General features: G+C 47.1%; 2 protein-coding genes across 2 annotated transcripts in view; one reads left to right on the top strand and one right to left on the bottom strand.

Moving 5' to 3' along the window:
- The window catches only part of LOC119372328 (calcium-activated chloride channel regulator 3A-1), a 29,469-nt gene extending 22,172 nt beyond the window's left edge, over nucleotides 1–7,297 (top strand). Inside the window, exons 11-15 of the mRNA XM_049419846.1 lie at nucleotides 1,825–2,092; nucleotides 2,507–2,689; nucleotides 4,731–5,018; nucleotides 6,685–7,049; nucleotides 7,091–7,297. Coding sequence (XP_049275803.1) covers nucleotides 1,825–2,092; nucleotides 2,507–2,689; nucleotides 4,731–5,018; nucleotides 6,685–7,049; nucleotides 7,091–7,297 — 1,311 coding nt within the window. The remainder of the gene's footprint in view (nucleotides 1–1,824; nucleotides 2,093–2,506; nucleotides 2,690–4,730; nucleotides 5,019–6,684; nucleotides 7,050–7,090) is intronic.
- The window catches only part of LOC119406976 (calcium-activated chloride channel regulator 1), a 174,065-nt gene that overhangs the window by 136,717 nt on the left and 13,686 nt on the right, over nucleotides 1–23,662 (bottom strand). The window contains exons 6-14 of the mRNA XM_037673796.2: nucleotides 22,127–22,254; nucleotides 20,838–20,952; nucleotides 19,165–19,392; nucleotides 18,052–18,336; nucleotides 17,435–17,653; nucleotides 16,559–16,853; nucleotides 15,402–15,578; nucleotides 13,623–13,913; nucleotides 12,369–12,843 (exon numbers count right to left, since the gene is read on the bottom strand). Coding sequence (XP_037529724.2) covers nucleotides 12,506–12,843; nucleotides 13,623–13,913; nucleotides 15,402–15,578; nucleotides 16,559–16,853; nucleotides 17,435–17,653; nucleotides 18,052–18,336; nucleotides 19,165–19,392; nucleotides 20,838–20,952; nucleotides 22,127–22,254 — 2,076 coding nt within the window. The 3' untranslated portion in view covers nucleotides 12,369–12,505. The remainder of the gene's footprint in view (nucleotides 1–12,368; nucleotides 12,844–13,622; nucleotides 13,914–15,401; nucleotides 15,579–16,558; nucleotides 16,854–17,434; nucleotides 17,654–18,051; nucleotides 18,337–19,164; nucleotides 19,393–20,837; nucleotides 20,953–22,126; nucleotides 22,255–23,662) is intronic.

Below are 23,662 nucleotides of genomic sequence, written 5' to 3'. Positions count from 1 at the left end.
AAGGATCGTGGGACATCGGGCCGGCGCGGACCCATCCCCCGGCTGTCTGCTGCTACCGTGAGAATGCGAGTCTGCTTGGTTGCTGTTTCGCGGTTTCTCGGGAACCTGAGACTACGGGGAGGATACGCCGAGGTACGGCTCGATGACATACTGAACAGACAGCGAACGGGACTCTCGCCATACAGCGAACACAGGTATCATAACATAAGCTAGCCGGCGCCAGCATTGTTATCGGAGAAATGCTGCACCGCTCCCTCGGTCGGTCGTGAGAACGTGCCGACGATGCAGTTTCCAGCTGACGAGGCAACACTCGAACGGCTGCCACTCTCAACGGCAACCGGCGATGGTCAAAAGCACAGAAATATTCACGCTTTCGGCACTGCGCATGGTGAAGAAAACGCAACCACGCAACCACGAGCAGACGAGCTGTCGGTGAGACCGGAAGTGCTAATATTAATGTTTGTTCGGTGTTTTAACGGCATAACACAATATAAACATACATTTTATCTACTTATTGAACTCAACATTAACAACGAAGGTAATAATGAGGGTGTTATGGTGATTATAACATCAGCCAATGGTGGAACTGCCGACAATCGCGTCATATATTGCGGACTAATACATCATTTGTCGAGAGAAGAGGAAGCAATTTTCAGCTGACTTTGAGAATTTATTGTAAATTCCAGGCCGTTCGCTTCGCTATTATATTTGGCTCGCGTGTTCTCGGGAGCCTCGACTACCGATTGGCAGCGCTTTTTGACCCTGCTCAAAAAGTGTTGCAGGGCCCCTTTAAAGTACGCAATTACTGCCAGGGGCGTAGCCAGAAATTGTTTTCGGAGGGGAGGAGGTTCAACCGAACTTTATGTGCAAAACTGAAGAAACACTCCACGCGCGAAAGACCCATGGGGGTTGCGGAAGGGGGGGGGGGGATTTGTTGCTTAGACAGCGACCATTGGCGTAGCCAGGGGGGCGGAGGGTTGAAACCCCCAACACTCGCTTAAACCGACACACCGAACAATGGGCAGTTCCGCGACCACGCACAAACTATGGTCTTCAAACACTTTGCTACTGTCTTCCCTCCACACTAAATAAACTATGCGATGAAAACATACGTTATGTTCCTAAAAACGCGCTGCTTCAACTAATATTATGAATGTCAACCTTGCTTTTGTGTTTCTTGGAAATGTGTGTTTCTTGATGTTTATCACTTTGCTTTGTGTATTTCTATTTTAATATTGCAACAAGTGCGAGTACTTGTCATGTTGCTGCTGTTATGGTACGGGGAGGTGGGACCAGTCAAGCTGCCTATATGCAGCTTTTATCCCACCATCCTTGCTGTTTATACATGCTTTGTAACTATGTGGCAATAAACTTCAACTTCAACCCCTCCCCCCCCCCCCCGCTCCCCCCCGGCTACGCCAATGGTTGCTGCGTAAGCAACAATGCCCCTCCCCCCTCTCCACAACCACCATAGGTCTTTCTCGTGAAGAAAGAGTGCAGGCGCATTTCCTCTCCGCGTAAGCCACGATCGTCAGCTGCCCTCGCACGCTTTCACTCGCACAGAGGACGGCGGCGGCATAAATGCGCGCGGAGCATCCACATAACTACTATCGCAATAAAAGGCAGAATAGAGTGAAAATGACGCAACAGACATTTCCTAAGATTCTGTGCTGTTCACAGGAAAATCGTGCGCTGCGACTAACTCGCCAAGACATCCACGGTAGTACTATCACGATGTCAGCAATACACTATGTGCGTGACGTGCGGTATGTTGACGAACTTGAGACATTTGAAAATACATATCTATTTCTTTCGGTCCCGAAGGCTGGCACTTGGGTTCTTCACGTGTCGAGCTCCGACAAAGGGGAAGTCAGCATTCAGGTGAAGTCTAAAGCCAGAAAAGAAGGCGTAGAGCCCATTCAGGTCTCCTGCACCATGGCCAACATGCTGGTAGACCGACCAGACGCGGCGATCGTCTACGCCAAGGTAAACAGAGGAGAGAAGGTCGTCCTCGGCGCCTCTGTACTCGCTGCAGTATACGGACCCAAACAGCAGCGCGAGTCGACGCTTCTGCTCCACGACGACGGAAGAGGTGAGAATTGTGTGTAAGGATATGACTGATGACGTGCTTACTGAAGATGTAGACTTGCAGTCACTTTCTGTGATAGGATATGGCCGTGCGCAGGCGTGCGCAGGGTTTTTTATTAGAGGGGGAAAAAAGGGAAGGGGGAGGGAGGGCAAAGCAACATTCGTGAGCACAGTATGGTGTAGGTTGATTTTGGCTGGTGTTGAATAAATTATGCCTAGTGATGACTCGTTTTAGCGGAATCGTGGTAAATGTTGACTAGTGTTGACTAATCTTAGCTATTTGCCGTTATGAACCCGACACTGTCTTTGTTCAGCCTGAACGAAATGATGGCGTTGCCTACCAGTTTTCTGTTTATAGCACATGCTGTAAGGTAACAGTGCATGTGCAAACTTACACTCTGTTTTCACGTGAAACCAGAGCCCGACAACCACGCCGGTGATGGAACATACAGTGGCTACTTCACAGACTTCACTGGTAAAGGAAGGTACAAAGTGACAGCGCGCGTGTCGCACCAGAATGGGACTCTGCTGGCTTATCCTACGGACAGCCCTGCGTGCGCATTCGGCGAAGCCGCGAATGCTTCTAATGACGAGAGCACAGGTAAGTGTAGCGCCTGCGCTGAACATTCCCCATACTGCAGCTCAATTTAAAAAAACAAAAAAACTAGTCGCATCGCCAAACTATTACCGCAAGGCATGTTTCATTCGTTTGCCGTTGTCGCTTGCTTTACTTTCTTATTTTATCCCAATTTTCTCTTAATAGTATTACTCAATTTTTTCTCTTATTTAACTCAGTACCGTTTTTTCAATTTTATGATCAGAGCTTTTCCTCCTCCTTTTCTGCAAGCTGGATAACTTCGACCCATATCGACACGCTCGTTGTCGATAACAGATAAATAATAATAATAATAATAATAATAATAATAATAATAATAATAATAATAATAATAATAATAATAATAATAATAATAATAATAATAATAATAATAATAATAATAATAACTGTGGTTTTACGTTCCAAAACCACGATATAATTATGAGGGAGGCAGTTGTGGAGGGCTCCGGAAATTTTGACCATCTGGTGTTCTTCAACGCGCACCTAACTCTAAGTACACGAGCCTCTAGCATTCCGCCTCCATCGAAATGCTGCCGCCGCGGCCGGCATTCGATCCCGGCGCCTTCGGGTCAACAGTCGAGCACCATAACCGCTCAACCATCGTGGCGGGTCGACTGCAGATTTGAGCTAATAAATAGTTAGTGCCACGAAAGAACTAATATCCCCTTGCTTGATTTGCTTAAAAAGCAAGTATGTCTGGGAATTACAGAGAAGCGAGCCGGGGAGCTATGCTGGAACTGCCCATTTAGTGGACATGTCCACTTCGGCCTGACGTCATCAGACCACGTTCAGTTGTTGCAAAAAGCCGCAGGCCATGACGTACTCGCGCAGGTGCGATAAACGGGAGGGCCACGTTCAACCTAAGTCGAGGGCTAAAGCGATCACAGTTAATGCACCGCCTCCGATATTCGCGCGGCCAAAAGCCGTTCTCAGGAGGCTGCGTTCGCCGCATTGAAGCGCGTTCCGTTCCTCTCATTTGTGTCGAGAGCTGTGGAAGCTCCGTCACGTCAAAATTACGTTGCTGAAGAAAACATATGCATGGCTTTTACTGACAAAGTCGTAAAGACCAAGGTACAGCGGAGCTTAGGGGAAGCCACAACGATGGAGTGTAAAGTAATGCAAAGCTAGGCAATGCAGAGCATGGTTTAGCAATTCTAAAGGAGTTAGGCATTGTCATACACCGTCTCGCTTTCACCACAGACAGCTGACGTAATCACCAACGTCATGTCACCTGTTCTCGGCGCAGCGGGGCATTGGCTATCAATGAGGGATGCAACGTGGGCTTGTTGGTTACTCATATAGAAGGCTTTTGGTGTAGCGCGAAGAAAACACAGATGCGAGAAGGCACATAAGCGCTGTGTGGTGTTCCTATGTGCCTTCTCGTGTCCGTGTTTCCTTCGCGCTACACCAAAAGCCTTTCACATTGGCTATCCCTCGCCGGGCTCCGCCCTACCACCTGCGCCGCCGCTCCTCCTCCCTGCTTGCCTTTGTCTTTCTCTCCGCTCCACCACCTGCACTTCTCTCACATCGTCTCTCCCTCATCGATCCCCTCTCTTGCCTGGACATCCGTCTGCTTAGCTATGCTTTACCTTCTCCCACCTCCTCTTCCTCGCTTCCCTTTCAGTCTCCTTGCTGCGCTAGGCTTCACTCTCACCTATACTTGGCTTAAGCTATGCATCCCTCTCGCTGTGCACTTGCCCTCTCCCGGCTGGGCTATGCTGCGAACATTGCTCTGCCCAATCCGGAGGCGAGTAGTGGGGCTTGCCCAAATTCTGTGGCACATACCTACGAAGATCGCTGTGCCCAAATAAAAAGCCCGGCATTAACAGAAAATCGAAAACAGGGGGAGCGCTGCTCGTCAAGCGCCGGCCAATCAACGGCGGCCGAAATGAACTGTAAACTAACTGGACAGTTCCGAGAATAGCACCCCTGTACACCTGTGCAGACGACCTGCACGCTTCCCTCGATGTCGTGGTCTGTTTGAACAGTGTAGCGGAGCTTCACGTCCTATTGACAAACTTCGCAGGATCAATCCTAGGCCTTGCGTCTGAGCATCCCATGGACGACTTCATCCTCACGAACACGACGGCAGCAGCCGCAACTTACAGCCTTTCCGGCGCGGAACCTGTCGATCCGTTCGACAGGGTTGCGTCAGGAGGGTCGTTCCAAGTGACCAAACCCATCTCGAGAACTCACGTGCCTCCCGGGAACATCCGGGACCTTGCCACGGCTCACATGCGTCTAGCAGAGAACGGCTCCTTGTTGTTCGAACTGACATTTACATGGCCTGGAGCTCATTTGACGTCCGGGAAAGGTCAGCACTGATATTGAAAAAAATTTCCATGTATGTTAACTTTTAGCGTCTAAAACAGTAGACCTGTCTGTAGTTACATAACCTGCAGCCGAAGGACAATTTGGTAGGACGTCCACAGGGCAAGCCGGGACGTAGCCAGAATCTTAAGTGCGTAGCACTTTAGGGGCCCGGCTTGTCGTTCATCCATGGTTCTCAATATTAATGAGAACTAACAGACAATAATGCCAAGGAAATATAAGGGATGTTATTTGTAGTAATTAGAATATAAATGTGAGGAAAGTAAAGTAGACGGAAAGATAACTTGCCGCCGGCAGCTGGGACCGAACCTGCGACCTTCGAATAACGCGTCCGATGCTCTACCACTGAGCTATGGGGGCGTTATTCGAAGGTGGCAAGTTTGGTCCCTGCTGGCGGCAAGTTACCTTTTCGTCCACTTTACTTTCTTCACATTTATATCCAATTATTACAAATAACATTTCCTATACTTCCCTTGGCATTATTGTCTGTTGGTTCTCATTAATGTTGTCGTCTGTGAGCAAAGTTTTTTTTTCATTTTTTAGTTACCATGATCGTGCACATCCCAAAATTTAAAAACCGGTTGCTTACATTTAAAATAAATTAATTTGGGACTGAAAGGGTTAACATTGTGTCTAACATAGAAAAACGAGCCCTTAAAATCTATCTTCTTTCCTTCATCCATGGATCTCGTGTGGCGTGATCACGCTCACAATCAAGTGGTAAATACAGGCATAAAACAAGGCTAGCAATGTTCAAAACCGGGTTAAAATAAATAAACGAGGTCTCAAATAATATAATTACCAGAAATAACCAAAAAGTGATCACCATAATTAACTTAAAATAGCTAAATGTGCTTCGAAAACATGAGGTTGACTCCTGCACCGCACAAGAGAGGGCGCCACCGTCTCGCCGAGCACGCGATTGCTCCTGCCTCCAACGAGACATCTGAAGGGGAAAACAACCTGACGGAACTCGCTGCAGATTACGCGTATCTCAACTGCCGTAACATGCAGGAACTCGATAAAGCACAGCAAAAAGTAGTGCGCATGTCGCACACCGAGTTTGCGAATATCCCTAACAAGATCTCGTGCCAGGAAAACCCTACATGCTCACCTCAAATATTGACGTCATCGAGGGTTTGGTAAACGGAACAGTAGGAGCTCTACGAGCGGGAATCGCTGGGTGCCCGTGCTACGCACTTCCTCAGGTTTCACAGTAGGGGAGCTGCATTTAGCGCAGGATCTACACCAGACCGACACTCCTGAAAAGCGCCCCCTTCTCTTCGCTTCTTTTTTTTTTCAGGGGATTCAACCACCCTTTATGTATATGTTCGTGCATGTGTATTTTCGGCGAAGGCTTAAGTCCCTGCTTAAGGCTAGTTCCTCAAATATCGTCTCATTTGCTGTGATACTTACCGTTCGAATATTACGAAGTTCATTTATACACCATGTGATAAATGTGACACACACACACACACACACACACACACACACACACACACACACACACACACACACACACACACACACACACACACACACACACACACACACACACACACACACACACACACACACACACACAAAAGCCACGTATATACATTTACGTGTATAATGCTTATCCGTTTTGTGGGACTCTTCTCTCGCAGCGTCATCAGTGGAGATTAGGGCCAGTACGGATTACGTCAGGCTGAAATCAGACTTCGACAGTCAAGCGAAAATCGCGGAATTTAACCCGAAGTATCAAAGCCTCGACGAGCACTCTTCGCTTACCAAGCACACCGTCAGCTCCTACTTGCCGACCAGCTTAGCCACACCACAGCATGACGGTGCATTCGCATGGAAGGCTTACGTTGCAGCACGCGCCACCAACAAAGACGGCCTCAAATCAAACACATCCAACGTCGTGCCGCTGTTCTACGAAGCTCCGCCACTGAGCACTACTGCGGCTACGACTACAGAGAGTACTACGGAGGCTACGAGCACAATGCCTACAACGTCAACTACGGAGACGGCAACCACAACCACTGAAAGCCCCACAACAACAACGGAAAGTGTTACAACGAAAACACTCACTACCACTTCTCGTCCTTCAACTACGGAAGCACCTACCAGTCGCACAACTGCAAGTACTGCGTCAACTACAGTACAGAGCACGAAGCGCTCCACGATTGCGACGACTACGTCGTCTCCGACTACACTTTCTACCACTTCGATAGAAAGGGCTGTATCCACCGCTACCCAAACTCTGACTGTCTTTAATTTCACCTCATATGTAGAAGCACTTCCCGCCGCCAGAGTGAGTACACGTGGGTTAAACGTATTTTTGACACTGTCGAAATGGATACCGATTGGCGGAGTTGTTGCGGGTGGCGCCGTCGCCATCTTGGCTGCACTAATAATCAACATAAGACACAAAAGTCGGCTGAACAACCAAAGGTCTTTACGGAGAGCACGGCAAATCCAAAAGACTTCCGCGTGACTACAACAACGACAAGAACAAAGGAAGCGGGTAATAAAAAAAGGCAATGAATTGCTTCGCCACATGTTTCACCAACATTAGCCGATCTACCACCCTCGTAATATCTTTCATAATAAATACTCATGTAACATTTTATTTTGAACGGAATGTTGTCATTTATTTCAAGGTTTGCGCAAGAAAGGAATAAGGTGAATATTCGAGGGTTAATTAAATGAAAATAGTAAAACGTGGATTAACAATCTGGCTAAGCTGTGTAGCTGCTGGAAGCGCCCACAGGCTACTACGCTCCGAAAAAAAAAAAAAAGCTCTGGTATATGCGTGCATGCGTGTGTGTGTGTGTCTCTGTAGGGTTCTCTATTCGGGGGAGGGGGTCAAGGTGGAGCATCATGAAGCCAAAGGAATAAGGGGAATATTTGCGGGCTAATAAACGAAAATAATAAAACATGAACTAATAATCTGGCTAAGCTGTGTTGCTGCTGGAAGCGTCCACAGGCTACTACGCTCCTCAAAAAAGGAATTCTGGTGTGCCTGTGTGTGCGCGCGCAGGGTTCTCTATTAGGGGGGAGGGGGCAAGGTTTCACCGCAGCGCCTTAACCTCCCCTCCCCCCCCCCTTCCCCTTGCCGGGGTCCTTTGAGTAGTATAGAAGGGATTCAAGGGAGTGACAGTGTAACAGGGTTATACAAAATAAAATAAATACGAAAAAAGCTGTGCGGAGGTGGTCTAACAAGCACTTTACGATGATCCTGACAGTGCACATGTGTGTACTCTGGGGGACAAAAGTGCAGCAGAATTGCGAAAAAAGCTCAGTTCTCGCTCAGCCTAACATATGCTCTAAGTGCTTGAGTCTGTAACATTTCTTGCGACCCACAAGGCAACATGCCATTTAGATGACCTAGGAAACGACAGGACAGTGTGGAAAACAATGCGAATCCCGAAGGCGAGAAATCCTAAAAGTGGGAATGGATTCCTGGAGTTGGCTTTACCGAGTGCAACGCGTGCATTCCAGCGAAGCACGCTAAACGTCGATTGGATTTGGATTTATGGCCTCACCCTTTGTAACGGGCGGGCATCAACCGATGCCCTGGCCTAAGGACTTAAAGAAAGAAAGAAAAAAAGAAAACGATACCGCGTACACATAAGTGGCTACACACACATCTAACCACCACTGTACATGCACATAATGTGGGACTGCTGTCGCCCTCTGTCGCGTTTGCGGGCAAATGCGAAATGCTACCATTCTAGGGCGCCCGGACGCGGCGCCAGCGTCGCGTCTGCGCTATAAACTGGCTGGCCCCGCTGGTTCCTGCTTGCTTGAAACTCGACAAAATAGCACTTACAAGAACCAGGTCGATGAAACGCAGGTACATTTGCGAAAATCCAATATGTGTAGAATGAACGATTAGAGAAAAATAATTGCCGGTAAAGGCAAAAAGAGTGCACCATCAAGCCGGCTGTCATCTGAAGTATCCAGTTTTCAGCGTGGCAGCAACGCTTGCGGGGAAGCTGAACTCACTTGTTCTCAGTCAAAAAGCAACTAGGCTACCTTGCTGTCGGTAGGCAATCGCGAATATCGTACATCGCTGGTGAACATTCGATGAACAGGGAACAAACAAAACGAGGCAGTTTTTAATAGTGCCTAGGAAATTTTTCGCTTCGTAACACCACAAAGCGTCACGCTTACGCAGCAGACAACGTCGAATTGACACCGTCCACCAGTCATTTTCCGCACTTCGCGGATCGACAGATGACTTGCAATGCCTAACGGAGAAGAACAAGCCGACGTAGCGTTCTCTAACTTAATATTGTTTCAGGTTTTAGGTGTCAAAATCGCGCCATGATTTAGGGAGACGCCGTAGTGGAGGGCTCTGGAAATCTCGATCACCTGTGGTTCTTTAACGTGCACCTAAACCTAAGTACACGGGCCTCTAGCATTTCGCCTCCATCGAAATGCGGCCGCCGCGGCCGGGATTCGATCCCGCGACCTTCGGGTTAGCAGTCGAGCACCATAGCCATTAGACCACCGCTGCGGGTGTTCTCTAACTACCTCCTTGCTAGAACGCATTCAAAATTCTTAATTCAGCTAGATTTCACTCGACACAGGAGCTGCCGTCAGTATGTGGCGTCAGTGTCTTTACAGATACATAAATGTGTGTACCTCGTACGGAGTTCTATTCAGTTAGACTGTTTCAATAGGCAGTTTTAGAATACGGCACTGAAAGTTCTGCGTTAGCGTTCGTCGCCACTGCGCATGCCGTCGTACGTTATCATCTTGGGACACACGTTAAGTTACAGAAAGTAGCTTATCGCACCCAACGAACGCTCCATGTCTCTGCATACCCTATACTAAAACTGCCTAATAGGTTGCCGGCTAACCATCTTAACGACTGCATCAGAAGCGTGCTTAATTAGAGGCTGGGTCCGAGCTAGTTGCTATAGTGAAATATTAAACCTGTAATAGCACCAAGACAGGGACAACAAAAAGCGCGCTGTGTGTCGTGTTCGTTGTCCCTGTGTTGGTGCGCTTACCGCTTTCAAAGCGTGCTTACCTCTCGCTTCTTGGAAAGCAAAATAGCGTCATCTTGCCTTCCGTTTCCGTGCTCGCACGCCATGCCGCCATGCAGTACGCCTTCGTTCGGTGACATTTGGCGGACATTGCAACATAATTCTGCAGCGCGCCGTCGACAAGAACAGCGCGCAGGCGTGCCGCAAGCAACAGGAGCAGCGAAAGAGAGCGACGGTAGAAGTGATAAGAGCGAACGCTGCTACGCATCGACTGAAGTGAACAAATGGAAAAAAAAAGTGATACGAAGATGAGACAACGGGGATAACATTTTATTCTTGCGCAAGATCGCGTCAGTTTGCTTTATCATTTTGTAGTTTTAAAGGAAGCTGTCATACTTAGAAAACGAATTTCTCGTTGAGAACGAGGAACATGATGCTGAGGGCCCACAGTCATAGGCGTGCGCACAGGGGGTCGGGGGGGGGGGGGTGCGCAATGTCAGCGCCATACATTGAAATAATTGGGAGGGAACCCTGCGCACGCCTATGCACACAGTATCATGGAACACGGAGGTATTTCCGTTTGCTCCGCTTCGTGACGCTCCACGCCGCCGGCGCCGCCCGTGACGTATTTCGAAATGCGCAATCAGAGAGGACTAAAAACGTAATAGTGTCCCGTGCTACGGTATAGGACCCCTGTAACGACAAAACTGATTCTATTCCAGCTGTCCTCGCCCGTCTGTACTTTCGTATGTAGCGTGTGCAGTTCTGTATCTGTTGGGAAAAATCAGCAAGGCATGAGGCTACGGCGATATCCTACAGCAGCACTTGTTCAAATGTCCACAATGATGCCACGTACGTTCACACACGTACAGTCAACCACAAAAGTTTACGGGCCACGCGAGCGCGTGTCAAACTGCCTGTCCGCTCCACCTAGCGGTGCGCCATCTACCATCGACCGCAGCACAGGGACGGAAACGAGTCTTCTTGATGTTCACTGGCATATCAGTTCTCGATTAACGCGCAGTACATACCTAGTTCGTTCGTGCGCGCAGTACATATTTAGTTCGCAAAGCGCTTAGCTGCGGCATGAGCGTCACACTTCTACTTTGATAGCAGAATTAAAGCTACCACGGCGTGCTTCGAACGGTGTGCCGTCGGGTATATATCACTTTGCGAGAAAGGTTGCCAGTGATAACAGTTATGCTGATAAACTGCTTTCGAAAAGAAGCACGTAGCCGTGGCTGTCGAAGAGCGCGTCGCGTTAAAAAGTGAAAGGTGGAAAATATTCGTGCCCAACGGGAAAACAGCCAGGCCATCGATTAAGGAATGAATCGTGTCTTGGACGTAGCGCTGCTGTCGATCGCCGCTTACGTAGCGGAAATGTCGCGAATAGGCTCTTGGCCACAAGCTCGCGTGGTCCGTAAACTTTTGTCTTTGACTGTACATTCACGTACATTCAGAGAAAAAAAACTGAACCCCATTCCCAGGCCCGAAAAAAGAATATTGCATTCGTACCTACTTGGTGCAAGTGAGCGTTGTTTTGCGGGTACGGATTTGGAAAGTCTGTTTGCACCCCGACTGGTTGGGGTGACGTAACCGGGCCGAAACGTCACGTATGGCGTTTCTGCGCAACGTCACGAATGACATCATACCGTCGCCGTGTAATATGAATGAAAGGCAACGTTCTACCTGGCGTTGCGTAAGTATCGCTATTTAGCCAGCGTCAGTGGTTGGCCCGGGTCACTGGACTGGAGGGCCGATAACCTACGCCGTGTCGCTTACGTGTTCTCAATATGATAGGCGCGCGCACGGGGGGCGGGGGGGGGGGGGAGGCGCCCCCCTCCTAACCATCTAAAGGGGGCGCCATTCTGCCTATACCATTGCTCAGTCAGACGTTTCGCGTCGTTCTTTATTACGCAGGGTTATGACTACGCATGTTTTTTTTGAAGACAATGGAGATCAAGGACACCTGATTCAAAGAACTGTTTACTTCCCATCTTTACCCTCGGAAAGCCGGAAACCAATGGCAGGCCTTTATGAGAAGCACGCCATCACTTGATTTTCATTTTCGTGTACACTGCGGAGCTCGTTCTCTTTCAGACTCGACCAACGAAATGTGTGTGCGTGTGGGGGGGTGTCGGGGATGAAACTTGCCCCCGCCCCCCTTAATGCAGAACCCTGCGCATACCGATGCTTACTATTTTGCCAGGATCATTTGTACCGCAGCCATAGTCGACACCCACGTGCAACCCTCCAATTACGGCGTCGTGCGTTAAGTTTCTACTCAAATCACGTGACACCGTGCTGTTGAGGTGCGAGTAGACTCCCGTACGAATCCCTTACTGAACGCTGCGTTAAACTCGGTCCGTTTCCACGTGTCGTTGTTTTCTTACAAAAATAGCGTAAACGTCACGCTTGTGAAGTTTCGCTTTCCTTATGGCAACTACCAGAATGGCTATCAGGACGCCCGCCACGACCAGGGCAATTACGATCCATATCCATATCCAGTCAGCGCCGCTTCGGTACACGACAGGAGCAGTTGACGTAGGAACGTGGTACACGCTAACGACGTTAGAATTTTCGACTTCAGCCCGTCGCTGTTGCTGACGCGAGCCGCCAGGAGTGCGCTGTAGTTGAATTCACCATCCGTCCGAGGCGTAGAGAAGGTCACTGGCAGGCAGACATTGACGACGTGCTTGGCGCCCGATGGCAAAGGTCTCAGGCTGCCAGCCAAGACGTCGGCATCCGTTATTGGAGTTTGGTCGTCGAACATCGAATTCAGCTCTTTGTGGCCGCTACCCACTCGAATTTCCACGAGGGAGGCTACGGGAAAGCAGACATACAAGCTGTCACTCTTATATGCCTGCCGAATGAGGGTTGATAGTCTGTGAGCACGGTAAATGTGAGGTTACAATACAAATGCAATCGGCTTGTTCCATAAGACAGAAAAAAAAAATCTGGGGTCTGACGTGTGAAAACTACGATATCATTACGACCGAATGACGCAGTAGTGGGGAATTCAGGATTAATTTTGGCCCACGTACGGTTCGTTAACGTGCCCCTAAATATATGTACAGGAGTTGTTATCGCTTATTTTCCCCGTCGGAATTGTACATGTGAACCCTGTCGAAGAGAAGGCTCCTCTCGAAACCCAGTTAATAAATAAGTTTTTGCAGTTTAAGAAAACACCTCCATTGTGACATCCCTCAATCTACATATACCGAGGGTTCAAAATTAAGTTTTATGATTTTCTTAAAATTAGGCACTGGAAGGCACGCGAAGACCACCTGCGTAAATAAGTTATGTGGACAGGGCGACACAAATTCAGAGGATAGTTTAGTAGTAAGCAGTCCAGTTGCTTAAAATTGAATAAATATCTTCTTATTGAATGCAGTAAGTGGGGTGTGTCTGTACTGAAAAGTTAGAGGCAGTCGTGTATCTACACATTCTTACTTGTAAGAATTCCTTTAGCATGTCTATGCTCGGAGATATCCGACTCCTAATTTTAATTGATCGATAGATATTTGACCGTAAGATAATTGATCGAGAGATAATTGATCGTAAGGATTCCTTTCGAAGTGATGTCTCGTTTTGGGGCTCACCTTTTCCCGACGTCAAATGAGCTCCGGGCCACGTCCACGTGATGTTTGCTTGAAGCGTGCCGTTTCCCCCTGGTCTCAGGTCGGTGACACGGAGGTCTCGGATGCGCATGGGCGGTATATCTCTCTCGTAAATGTCCTTGTCAACGTGAAAGCTTCCCCCAGTGGCCGCCCTCTCGAAAACTTCCGAATTCTTTACGTCGGTGGTATTCGCCCAAGCCTCACATTCGTTGTCCGAGTCGAGCCGGTCGAAATCGTCGATCGAATATTCCGAGGACGTGGTGTTGCCGGTTTCTGTAGGCGTTTGAGTGTCGAGAAAAGACAAAAGAAATTGTCAAGCCGACTTCAATTATCTTACTCAGTGCTTACTTTCAGGGGCTGTTCGTCTTGTTGCAATTTTCTATAACGCCTCGCCGAACGTTGTTTATTGTTTAATAAGTAACCTTTACACCACCGAACAAAAACAAATAGTAACCTTAAAAAATGGAAAAACTTATGCAACTCTGCTAATAAATGTAAACAAACCAAAAATCCCCGAGGACAGAGCAATTTTGACGTTCGCTTCGAATGTTGTCGCACCGTTAGGCGGAAACATAAAAACCGCTTGGCGTCCGTTTCGTACGATATGAACCTATTTATTAACTCCTATTTATTCCATTTATTCATACTTATTCGCCACGCACCCTAAACCGAGGAATTTGAAAGAAGAACGTAACGTTTGGGCATTATGCTGGAACAATAAAAGGCCCGTTCACACCTGCGACTCGCACCGGTCGCAAGACCATTTGAGTGGCAACCAAAAATCGACTCAAGGCGGACGATGTTCACAGCTGCGTGCGACTTATACCCGTCGCCTCACTGAATTCACGTCTCCTCGCATATGGCCCGAATTTCGAGTTCCCCGTAAAGTAAGCTGACATCCTGTTTCTGCGCATCTAATTGGTTCAGAGGTTTGCGACTGCAGTCACGCGACTGAAACATCCAGCAGCGAGCGACTGAGCCAAAGCAGTCGCCTTGCGACCAAAGCTGCCATTGAAGACCATCTTTCTAGTCATGAAATCTAACCAGACCCGCCAGTTTCTTTTTTTCTTATTTTTGTTTGTTCGCCCACCCCCTCATGTAATGTCCCATGTGGGACCTTTGAGGTATTATGAATAAATAAATAAATAAATAAAAGTGGCCATTTGCGACGGTTTGCGAACCGTAGCTTCGCGACTAACTCGGTCGCGCGACCGGTGCTAGCCGCAGGTGTGAACAAGCCTTAAGCTGGCGCGTTTTTTAACATCTTGATCGGTGCAAATACAAGGTACGAAATAAGAATAGAGAGTACTTGCACATAGAGTAGGCACATAGAGTACTTGCGCATTGAAACACGAAAATTTAGAACAGACTATTGCACATATTTCTTTTCCAGCATCTTCAGTTCGTGTCATATAGGCGTAATTTTGACTGCGACACTTACATCAGAGCCAACACTACATTTAGCGGCCGGGTTCGTAGCGATGTGACGCGGTTATCTAGAGCAATAGCTCATAGCATTCGTTATAATAATAATAAACAAAAAATGATGTCGCGTTTCAATCTGTGAGGACTGTAGAGGAATTCTTGTTAGTCGTCTGTGTAACCACCCGTGTCCGTGCGACCCTCCAACCACGTTTCTTGTCTTTTCGCAGCTCAAAATGACCCAGAGGCAAGTACGTAGTTCACAAACGAACTACTTGCTTCTAGCGAGTTCACTTGCGGCAGCCTAATTAAACAAATTTAAGCATCAGCGATACTCACCGTCATTCGCTTGGAGAACGCTAGGGTCGGGATTGCCGCCGGAGCCAGGAAAGGGATCTGCCGCCACTGTCGTTTTGTTGTTGTTCTTGGCCCGAGCCACGACGGTGTACTTCCCTCGTCCGGTGTACGCAGTGAAATATCCGCTGTACGTGCCATCGTTAGCCGTAATATCAGGATCTGCAAGATAAATAAATAACTAAATAAGTAAATAAATAAATAAATAAAAGACACAAATGCCCACCTTAGAAGCGTCAGTATAAAACTTCTGATTTTATTGTCGCGTGAATTGAGTTGTCCGAGTTCTTTTCTATAGCTCATGCAACGTTATCATTGCAAAAAAAGTACGCATGAATTTCGAATACTTCGTATTGGGTGTAAGAAATGCAATAGAAGCAATGAGGTGCCGCTCACAACGGGCTGCCTCTGGTCTCCGACTTTACGGGGTTAAATGAGGGAAGTAAACCGCTCACGTAATGACACATCAGGGGTCCTGGGCGGTCATTATTGACAAGAAGCTGCATGGACATAACCATGCAGAGAAAACAATGACGGGCAGGTCCGTCTGAGTAAAGATAGGGGACAGACTTGGCTCACCGCTTAGACGATTAGGGGAGGAGGCGCCCCTCCCCCCACCCTTCATGCGCAGGCCTGCGGGTGCCACCATATAGGCGCTAATCACTCCCATTCATCATTTCAAAAACTCACAAGGTCCCTTATACATTTGCATAAGACGACTCGAAGGCGAAAGCGATCTTTTTCTTCTGAGTCGATGTACTGATCCTGCCCCGCGCCCTTGCGAGATATTTCTGCACCTCACGTGGCTCTTCACCGCCTTCAGGGTCGGAGGCAATGCAATCTTTCGGCACCGCGCCTCACCTGGTTTTGCACTGCCTGCGGGATCGGCCCACCTTTGACCACCGACTATGTCATGTGATGACGTCATAGTGACGTCATGATGACGGCACACATTTCGGCGATCTTTGACGTCAAGATTCGTCCTGTAATGACGTCATCAAGTGACGATATTTTTTTTGCATCATTCGTGTTGACGCCAATGCCGGGGGACGACGCCGGACGCCAACGATCAATTTTCGCGTTTAATGACGCATCTAAGGCTTTCCCCTGGATAAAAATAAAAACAACTAAATGTTACTCACAGTTACCATCATCGTGAAGTCGTGTCGTCGACAAGTGCGGTGGATTCGGACCCAGGACTTCGGCAACGACGTCGGCGTGCAGGACGACCTTGTCGCCTTTTTTGAGGTGCGCGTAAATGACAAGGTCGGGGACGCGCACCAGCGGCTCGCTAACTTCGCAAGCGAGCATGATCGGTACCTCGATCGCATTCCTTGCTCGCGATTTCACTTCAACGTGGAGACCAACGGGACTTGAACTGGGACTTGAACTGGTACTTGAACTGGGGCTCGTCATGTGAAGTGTCCAATGTCCTGCCTTCGGAAGCAAATTTAATACACCTCATGGTTTCATTTCCTCTTTGCTGGTAAACATAAGAAAGCAAGTACACTGGGGCGGCTATAACGTAAAAACTATTCCGTTACGATCTTATTTGAATCTTCTGACGTCCACTTTAGGTAACTACGAGTAACAAGGGTACGTCAAAACCTGCAACGTGTTCTTGTTCTGTTCTGTTCTGGAAGCACTTCTTGTTGGGTTTGAAAGCGAATAGAAATGACTGCTCTCACGGGCGCACAACGTAATACTGTACCGCGAGATATTTATTACATGCAGTGAAAACTGAGAACCATTCTAGCCGACATAAATTTTCACCCATTGCGATGCTTTAATGGAGACGAAGGCGTAGAATTGGTAACGGTTGGCTTTCTTTTGTTCCTTGTTATCGTGAGTAACAATGCATGCTCGTTCGTTTTGAGAGTGCACATATTTCGCAGTTCTGGTGACGTCGCACGACAGAGAATTAAGACGGGCTTGGCCATGAGCAAACGACGAATTCGCATTAGAAAAGTTTGGAATAGCTTTACGTTATAGCGACCCTGCTAAGTCGCATTTGTCACCTTTGCCACGTCCGGAATAGTGATGGTCGTGCTGAGCCACGTTCTGTCGACGAAGCACGCGTCGCATGCAACTCCATGGGGATCCGTGAGCCATGCGGTGACAACGGTCTTGTCACGATCCATGTGCCGAATGTGCACTGTCGTACTGCTGCCCACCGTGTCGTCCACCAGAAAATTCACATCCGTCGGAAAATAGAAATCTCTTTCTTGTCTCTTTATCTGTATGTGAAAAACACACAATGAACATTTGCCATAAATGTTCGCCATGATTAAAGGGGCACTGACACGAATTTTCGAAGGTGAGTTTACTCTGCCATACAAATCTCCTGCATACTGAGACGGCTCTGCGCAAGTGTGGAGCTCAGTAAACGCTGATGAGATATTTTGACATTAAAGTCTATATTCGCATGGCGCACAACAAGATAAGCTGAAATGGGCGGCCCTAATAGCCATGTGTTGTATACTATAGCAAGCGGTGAGAAAGAGAGAGGTGAGAGGGTAATAGCCTAGCCAAGCCAAGACCAGCCAGGCTCGCACCAGCTCTGCTGTTACCCAGCTTTGCACGACCTAGTGCAAGCTGCACTAATTTTTTTAATCGACGATTTTGATGAACTTACCACTACGCGATCATCTAACTCAGCGATGGTAGCATCCACTAAAGCTGCCTCGATGTCGGCGATGGTGCGTCCTTGAAGGTCATGGAACTTGTACGCTTTGCCTCCCGTAGCAAGGGCGATTTCTTCGAGTTTGTTGTCCGCCGTCGGTTCCAACGCTACTGTGGTTACCTTCACTTTGGCTTCCTCTAACTTATGCTTGACACTGGGGACAGACGCGTCAGTGTTGAGTTCACCGTCGCTCATGAGGACGAATGCGGCGCCTTCTCTGCTATTGTTGGGCACGATCTGTCCACGTATCAAAACAAACCAGAGCGAAACTCTGGTTAGCAACAGAAACACAACTATACACATAAGCGCATGAGTAAGAAAACCCGGGGTCCGGTGTCGACAACATTAATAATACCGAAAGTCGCGTGTGGAGCATACCCACGTTTGTCGGCTGAGAATTAAGGTTAATTAAAGATGAATTACACGTGAAATAAGCGAATTATTGCCACAGGTGCATGCCAAGAGATTAGAAGTGATCATTAAGTGCATAAGGTGAATCAAGTGTAAAATGACTTAAAATGAAGTAAATGTGAATTAATAGTGAATTAAACGTGAGAGCTTAGGATTTCGCCTGTGCTCTCCTAAACGTGAGCTAAGGGGATTCAGTTTTTGGACCGTCTTTTGCAGCACCTGCAAGGTATCATATCGACATGCACAAGAAAATAAAATAAAAGAGAGGTAATTCGGGCATTATCAACCAAAAAGTGTTTACACATGAAAACTTGTTAAACTGCACCACAGTTAGGTCAGTACACTTTATACTCGAGGTTAACTTGGAGATATCAGAGGTGAAATGAGCAAGCCAAGTGAATTGTGAGCTCATAATTCGTGCTCTTCTATTTTACACAGAGCAGTACAAAGAGGTCAACGTCCTTCTCATTTCTGAAGTTAGTCAGGAACGTGTTGCTTTTGGTTTAATGAGGTTCAGTAGGTTTGTCGCGAAACATAAGTGCAATAAAGACCATTAAAGATGCCCGAGCTAATTTCCAGGGTCATTTATGCGAAAGTTATATAGCATTTGCAATTGTCCTTATCATGATTCATCGCAATCAGTATACAACGTACCGTTAGGGCAAGGTCAAGGCCGCAGCCTATGCAAGTTCCAGCCAGGTAAGTCAATTTCTGAATCGCCTCAATGAAAACCTCGCGCGTGCGTTTGTTCACAGGCTTCAGGCAACAGGCAATTCGCGCAGTACTTTCAAACACGATTATCGCCAGCTGTACAGAGTTGTCAGGTATTTCTCGTATGTATCTTTCAGCTGCCTCTTTCAGGAAGTCCAGCCGATGGTACATCTGGAACATCGAGACGGATTGTTAAAACTTTGCAAGAGGTTTGTTGCAGAACACAAATAAGGAGCGAGGATTTATTCTTCCTCCACATTTATGTGATAGCAGCTCGGGAGCAACCGCTTCATGGGCAACATAACACGTGATTTAACGCGCTTCGTTATAAGCAAGTCAGCGGCGCACAGGAGGGTGGAAGCATGAAGCCTTCAACAACGGCAGGAAAAGTTGTTCCTGACGAATCGTATGTGATTAATTATTTGTAAGCAATTATATTTTAACTAATTGATTAAGTCTGTTAAGCGGTAACGATCACTATTATTCAATAAATGTTCATTTGATCAATTTTATGTAATCAGTAACTTTATTGATACATGCGTGTGATGCATAACGCTGTTTTAAGCATTCCAGTTTGGTGCGAATTGAATTACAGTAAAACGCCCGCAACAGTTCCACGAGCACCCCTGCAAATGCGCACGCGCACAAGCAAACCCGAGAGCTTCGCGTTTACTTCTTCATTATTACACTCCAACATATGTAGGCCTACGAAATGCTACTGCGGCTCGATGTCGATGGCCATTTCACCTTTTCAGTAGCTATACATAGCGGGACAGTTTTCCCTGCATTATAGCAACGCTGAAGCGCTGCCGCTTCAGGGGTCCCTGCCGCGAGCATCGTGGTAAGGTAAACGCAGCAGTGTGCGCATTGTGTTTGTATACGTGTCAAGGCCGCCACTTCCACCGGCACGCACCTCAAGCGAGTTTACAGAGTCGCTGCTGATTGTTTCGCAATGTAACGAGAGCTTGTTGCTGCGTGTTCGTGCGCGCACACACACGCACACAGAGGAGGCATTGCACACACACGCACGCACGTACACACGCACGCACGCACAACACGCACGCACGTACACACGCACGCACGCGCGCACACACAATGGTAAACGCTCTTATACTGACGTTACAAAGGGTACAGTCCGGAATGCTTATATGTTCGGTTGCTCGTACGATTTCATTTGTATATCTCAATGGTAAAGCAACGCCACCAGGGACGTAGCCATAAATGTTTTTCAGAAGGAAGGTCTACTACACTTTATGTACGTTCGTGCGTTGTTTGCATGCGTGCGTGTATATATGCATATTCAAAAGTGAAAAATTTCGAAGTGGTTGAGCCTCCCCCCCCCTCCCCAGCCCTCTGGCTACGCCAGTGAATGCCACAAAGGTGAACATGTGGTCAAACTCTTTAGCTTTTGCTTTAGCAATCACATTTCTCCATGCAAGAAACCTACGCGGAAAGATTAGTGCCTGCAATAGGGGGGTTCGTCAGCTTTGGAAGGACTGCACGAAACCGCGTAAGTGTAGCGCTGCTGAAATGCGATGACAGTGATACCGCAACGTGACTTGGAGTCACATTTCAGAAAAGGTTACCTGTTATACTGAGACGGCGAAATCACTTACGAACATGCTACCCGAGACATCGAGAACCAACACGACCACTGGGTGCAGGTCACTCTCCCTGATGACTACTTCGAATGTTGTCTCAACCGATTTGGTCATGTTGGGACGTGGCAGCCTGCACCATGGTCAAACACCCGAAGTTAGCTGCGAGGAAATAGTTGTGGAAACTGCGTGCACGATTGAATAAGGACAGGCGTCTGTCTTGGGTAAGAGATGAAAAGATGCATAATCACCTTCCACACGAAATGTAAAAAGGTGTTGAATTTGTCTCACAGTGTGAAAAAGGGGGAGAGCGAGGCAAGTAGAAGCCCAGTCGGTGTGAAGGTGTCGATATGCACTCTGAGATATTTACACTATTTAGAACGTATTTTGTCTCCAAACAATTATCTTAAATAAAATGTGTTGACCTGTGAAGAATTGAACTGCATAACGTGACGTTTTGTTGCTATCCTCTTTCCCTATACTGATTATTTAAGCTCCACCACAACAATTGCCCATATTTTCATTATTATAGAGATCCCGTTTTGTTCCAATTAGTATTATTGTTATCATGAGAGAACTGATTTAGAGAAGGATGTGGTTTCAAAGAATGCACAAGATTATGACATTTTATGTGAAACTGCGACATGAAATTTTCACGTATCAGTAATATCGCACGGTAAAGAGGTGGGCCAACCCAGTAAACTGTCTGTATTAAGGCTCTAAATTATAAATTGTATTATATTAAGGCTTACAAACCTGCTAAATTGCTTGTGTCGGTTTAGCAGTGCTTACGTTCGTTTGACAAAAAAATAACTATTGATGAATTCGCGGTTACTGTGAGAGCAGTGCGCAACGCGTTTACTTATTTATTTATTTGTTGAGTTAGCCGTCCTGATTGGTCCAGTTTGAGTATTATCTTCTTTTCCTCGGTATCACAACGCGGCTATCTTCCCAATTATATCAGTTGCGAAGATACAAAGCAAATGTACTTCTCCAACGTCTGTGTGCGGTTACGGAGCAGCTCCTTAGCCAAAGCTTGCTCTTTGTACCAGATGATACAATAAATGAAACTGGCAATGTGATAAAAACAGCCACAGAATTCAATACAAAATTTAAAAAGCACATAACACCTCGAATTTCGCAGCGTCCTGCGTGGAGAATAAAACGCTGTGCATTTCATATCAGTATATTTTTATGTCAGAGCACTGATGCTGTGACATTTGATGTCAGAATGCGTGTTAAACGAAATAAAAACGACAGATAAGAAATATGCGGCAGTGGAACTCGAAACGTGAGAATATACACACTGCATGAAGTCTTCATTTTGCCTTATCACTTCCCATGCGGACATGCCATCGCAAAACCTGTTTTGCTTGTTCGGTGCAAATGAATTATGCTTGCGATTTTTCTTGATGTCATCGCAAAAGTAGTTGATCTGTAACAAAAAGAAAGAAACATCGAGGGATGTCGTACACGCCACTTGCAAGCCGATATTCGAGGAAGAATCAGTATGAATACGCTCAATTAAAAAGAAATCCCATGTGCCGTAAGTTACTTCAATATCTAATTAAGCCATTTATGAAAATTCGCAACGGCAAATTGCCTACTAGCACAGATAAACAAAAGGAATTATGAATTTGACGGCACAAACTGAAGATTAACATGACGCACGTATTCCTTTCCGATAAATCATGCATATATGCATGATTATCGCATATATGCATATATGCATCATATGCATATATGCATGATTAGCAAGGACTATATTCCTTGCTCTGTTCACAGCGCCATTCGCGCACATTTTTGTATATTGTGCTCATTACTATCCCCGGTGCTTTTTATTGTGATTGCAATTATATGGACAGTCTCGGCTGGAAAATGTCCGTCCCCGTCGCCGTCATTCACCGTATATGTATAAGCATGTATATATATAGAAAGGCCACAAAGAAAAATAATTAAGAAATTCTTTCCGACGCGCGGAATCGAACGGGCGACCTCACGCATTGCAGCCCGCCGCGTTAGACGTTAGGCCACGACAGCACCGTCTCTCAGCCTGCTAACGGCGAGCTATTTATATACACCATGTAATTCAGCATGCTTTCTTAGTGGCCACATAGATGGCGCGATGAGCGCGCGTGTGGCGCGCTTTAAAGATCGTCGCCCCGCCCCTGCGAACGCCGTTGCTCTTCGCTCTACAGGGCGTCGTCGCTTTCCTGCGCTTATCTCAAGGAAAGAAGGGGCGGCCCGTGGGGTGCTTCGCTTCGCTCGCTGCAGCGGCCGCGTTTGCGAAAGGAGCGCGCTGTTCAAACAGAAATAAGTAACAACTGTGACAATTAGTTCGCGCTCGTCTTGTGTGTACCTGTTCGTTCGTTTCGTGCGTCCTGCTTTATGTTTGAGCAGTGCGCTTCAAGTGTCGAGCTGTGACGCATTAGTTCGCGCTCGTCCTGTGTGCGTTCTTTTCGTGCGTCCTTTGGGCTCGAGCGACGCGCTGGCAATTTCGAGCTGCTTTCCGTTCTTCGCGTTACATTACAATTTATTGCTATCGCAATCATTGCTTCGCCGTTGCGGCGAAACTGTGACTTTTTTTGTTGTATCCTAGAATCGATTCCTTGGCAAGCTTCCAGTCAGCGAAGTTCGCTAGTCTGTGCCACCTAATACACGTATTATATCATGCATTATGCAACCATTTCCCTACATAACACTTATTTACAATAAGGGGCCTGTATAGAACTTAATCGAAACTCGGACTACTATACCAAGTGAAGCGCGTTAACTTCGAAGTCACTGCTTCCTGGTTAATAATAATAATAATAATAATAATAATAATAATAATAATAATAATA

The sequence above is a fragment of the Rhipicephalus sanguineus genome, chromosome 10 (assembly GCF_013339695.2).
Source record: "Rhipicephalus sanguineus isolate Rsan-2018 chromosome 10, BIME_Rsan_1.4, whole genome shotgun sequence".
NCBI lineage: Eukaryota > Metazoa > Arthropoda > Arachnida > Ixodida > Ixodidae > Rhipicephalus > Rhipicephalus sanguineus.
Note: the sequence above shows the minus strand (reverse complement) of the source record. Positions and strands in the feature narration are given on the sequence as shown.